Genomic DNA, 3,869 nt, shown 5'->3' with positions numbered 1-3,869 from the left:
GGTCCATGAGCCGCAGAGAAGAAGGTATATTCTTTCCTGTTTGGGTGGAATGTTCTATAGATGTCTGTTAAGTCCATTTGGTTCATTACCTCCATTAAGTCTTCCAATTCTCTGTTAGGTTTCTGTCTGATTGACCTGTCCATTGGTGAGAGAGGAGTGTTGAAGTCTCCAACTATTAGTGTGTGTGGTTTGATGGCTGCCTTGAGTTCTAGAAGTGTTTCTTTTACATAAGTGGGAGCTTTTATATTAGGGGCATAGATATTCAGGATTGAGACTTCATTCTGAAGGATTTTTCCTGTTATGAGTATAAAGTGTCCCTTTCCATCTCTTCTGATTGATTTTAGTTTGAAGTCAACTTTGTTAGAAATTAGTATGGCCACACTGGCTTGTTTCTTAGGTCCGTTTGCTTGATAAACCTTTTCCCAATCCTTTACTCTGAGTAGGTGTCTGTCTTTGTGGTTGAGGTGTGTTTCTTGTAAACAGAAGAATGTTGGATCCTGTTTTTGTATCCAATCTCTTAGCCTGTGCCTTTTTATAGGTGAATTGAGTCCATTGATATTAAGTGATATTAATGACCAGTGGTTGTTAACTCTGGTCATTTTTTTGTAGTAGAGTTTGTGTGTTGCTAATAATGCATGTGATGGTTTAGTTGTTATATTCATGTTTTGGATATATAGTTAGATACATAATTAGGCCAAGTTCAGTACTGATTTGTGTGGCTTAAGAGATGAGAAACTTCTGTGCTCTCACTCCTCTATCTCCCTTCTTATCCACGTTTCTTCTTTCCTCCATTCTTATGTCCTCAGCTCATCACTAATTGCTTTTTACTTCCTATTTTTAAACTTTGATTTAATTTCTTTCACATAGCTACTGAGTAGAGAAAAAGGAGGAAAAGAAAGTAATGAAAGAATAGGATAAACGAAGGAAAATATTGTAAGAAAATCTGTTTATTTTTCAACAGTGGTCAACTCAATCATGACACACATTTCAAACTTATTATTTTGCAGTTATTCTCTTGAAAGACCCTTTAACATCCTTGTTCCTCAGGCTGTAAATAATAGGATTAAGCATGGGGGTCACTGCTGAATAGAACACTGAAATCATTTTATCCTTTTCATTCATTATCTTGGAGTTTGGTCTCATGTAGGCAAATATTCCTGAGCCATAGAAGAGGACAACAACAATGAGATGAGAACTACAGGTGGAGAAGACCTTTAGCCTCCCCTCCCCAGACTGCATCTGGATCACAGTGGAGATGATGTTCCAGTAGGAGATGAGGATGAGGGAGACTGGAGCTAGGAGGATTACCACACCCATTGCAAAGATGACCATTTCTGTGCTGTAGGTGTCTGCTGAAGCCAACTTCAGGAGGGCAGGAGGTTCACAGAAAAAGTGGTTAATGACATTGCTTCCTCGGTAAGGGAGACGCAAAGTGAATGTAGTATCTACCATGGACACAAATGCACCACTGGCCCAGGACCCTGCAGCCAGCTGGACACAAACCCAGTGTGTCATGATGGTGGAGTAGTGCAGAGGCTTGCAGACAGCAACATATCGGTCATAGGACATCACTGCCAGGAGTGCACACTCTGTACATCCAACCAGAAGTAGCACGACAATCTGTGTTGAGCATCCAGCAAAAGAGATTGTCTTTTTCTTCACTAGGAAGTGGACGAGCACCTGTGGAACTGTGGTGGTAGAAAAGCAGAGATCGGCAAAGGACAGATTCCTAAGGAAGAAGTACATGGGAGTGTGGAGTCTGGGGTCTGAGTGGATGAGCACGATGATCAGCAGATTTCCCAGCACAGTGAGCAGGTAGATAAGGAGAAAGAGGAAGAAGAGTAGGGCTTGGGTCAGTAGGCCCTGTGAGAGGCCCAGGAAGATAAATTCTGTCACAGACGATCTGTTGTACTCACCCATTTATGGTTATTTGTCTCTGCAGCAGAGCATCAAGGAAGAAAACACACACACACACACACACACACACACTTTGTGTCAGAATGTCTGAGCAACTTATATTTTATCAAATATAAAAATGAGCTCGTGCTTTTTCTTTTCATTGTTTCCAAATTTCAAAAGATTGAATTATTTTTCTTGTAGTTCTAATGATTGAAAGCCAATGTTTATTTCTCTTTACTTAAAGATTTTAGCAATATTAGTCAGAAATGATCATTTTGAATGTGATACATGACCAAACCTCATCTAGTTCACTAAAGACATTGGGAGAAGTCTGTGGTGCTGCTCATAGTACGTCTTTCCTTTATGTAGGTTTGGGAAGCAGGCAAGTTCATATGACTTCAACTAGCTATATTTTATTCTACAAACTCTAAAACATTTAATGAGCCTGCTTATTAGTTTAATCTACAAGATAAATCTGAAGAACCATTTTTTTCCATATTGAAAAGCAAGACAAATGGAATAGTATTCTGTGATCCCGATTTTGCCAAAATTTATTTTCTTCAAAATAAAGAATATATTACTTAAAATGTTTCCTCCTTGGCTCTGGCACTCAGTAGTCTAATACAAGCTTTTAGCAGTCTGTCTTTTCTTTCCACAGCATCTTTATGTATTAACATCAACAGTTAAAATCTGTTGTACTTTATTATTAACGGTTTCATTATATTCACTTTTAATTCTTTTAAGTCTGTGTTAGGTAGTTTCTATTTAGGTAATAAAGAAGATATGAAAGGGCTGTCTGGAAGAATAAAAAGGTCAGTGATCTCATCCAGCTGTGAGACCTTTGAACTGCAATGCAAACTTGCCCAGTCAGCTGTGCCCACTGATGTAACAGTGGCATGACTCTTATGGAGGTTATCAACTGTTCTCTGGGTTTCAGGCCTATCCGCAGGAGAAAATATATGCCTGGTACTATAAACCCCATCAAAACGCTGTGCATCTGGAAGTCATTGGCCACGTAGGAAAATTTCTAGCTATGGTGTCTGAATGCCTATTTAATATTTGTGTTTATACTCATAGACACATGTTAGTCTCAGCCTTGGTCAGAGAGGCTTTTCGGTGCTGTGAACTGTGGTGAATATTGACTTGTACCAATCAGATTGCTGTGAATTAGTGACTTTTGAGTGCTAAGTATAACATATACATTACTTCCTGTAAGGTTCATGGAATAGAGAGTTGAGGGAAGAAGAAAGAGGAGAGAAGAAATAGATAAAGTGGAGGAGGAAAATAAAAAGAAGAATAATATAAGAAATTGGATAAAGAAAATGGCTATGAAATGCTATAGCCAAAGAATGCCAACATCATTTCAACAGCTTCAGTTTTATGAACACATACAAGGCTGTGTTTATTATGTGTTGGGGGCTGTTAAAATATCCTACCACTCCTTGCTGAGCTGTTGGCAGAATATAGACTTGAGAGACAGACATTCATTGTCTTAGGTTGTATAACCACTAGTCATCTCAGTACGATACAATGAAAAGTTGTAAATCTATGGCCTAGGTTTATCTGTTGCTCACTGTGTAGGCAAGGCTGTCTTCAGCATGTGAGCTTTCTGCCTTGGCCTCCTGAGTAGAAGAATTGCAAACATGTACCATCTGGTCTGCCTCAGTAACATCATGCTGTGTATCTTAAATATACACAATAAAAAATCATCTAAAAATTTAAATTTTAGAAAATATTTGCAAGTATGCTCAAGAGAAGTTTGCATTATTTCTAATTGATCATGATTTCTTAAAATTAGTAATGAATACACAGAATCAACCTAGAAAGTATATAAAAGATTAAATCCCTGTTTTCAAAACAGATAAAGCCACACATAAAGTCTGAGTCAAAATATATTTACTAAACCAATCAAAAATCAGATATGATATTTTGCCTCCTGAGTAAAAAATTAAATAATTCAATTTCCTACT

General features: G+C 37.9%; 1 protein-coding gene across 1 annotated transcript; it reads right to left on the bottom strand.

The window, feature by feature from the left end:
• Positions 1-996: 996 nt before the first annotated feature.
• Positions 997-1,920, bottom strand: LOC119821819 (olfactory receptor 2D3-like). Its single transcript, XM_038340936.1, has one exon. It carries the CDS (start codon positions 1,918-1,920, stop codon positions 997-999), a length of 924 nt encoding a protein of 307 aa, XP_038196864.1.
• Positions 1,921-3,869: the final 1,949 nt, after the last annotated feature.

This window comes from Arvicola amphibius, chromosome 1 (genome assembly GCF_903992535.2).
Source record: "Arvicola amphibius chromosome 1, mArvAmp1.2, whole genome shotgun sequence".
Taxonomy (NCBI): Eukaryota; Metazoa; Chordata; class Mammalia; order Rodentia; family Cricetidae; genus Arvicola; species Arvicola amphibius.
This window is presented reverse-complemented; position numbering and strand designations above follow the sequence as displayed.

Bases quoted from the DNA above. Each gene is read 5' to 3' on its own strand.
- LOC119821819 (XM_038340936.1), bottom strand. From the start codon at position 1,920: ATGGGTGAGTACAACAGATCGTCTGTGACAGAATTTATCTTCCTGGGC.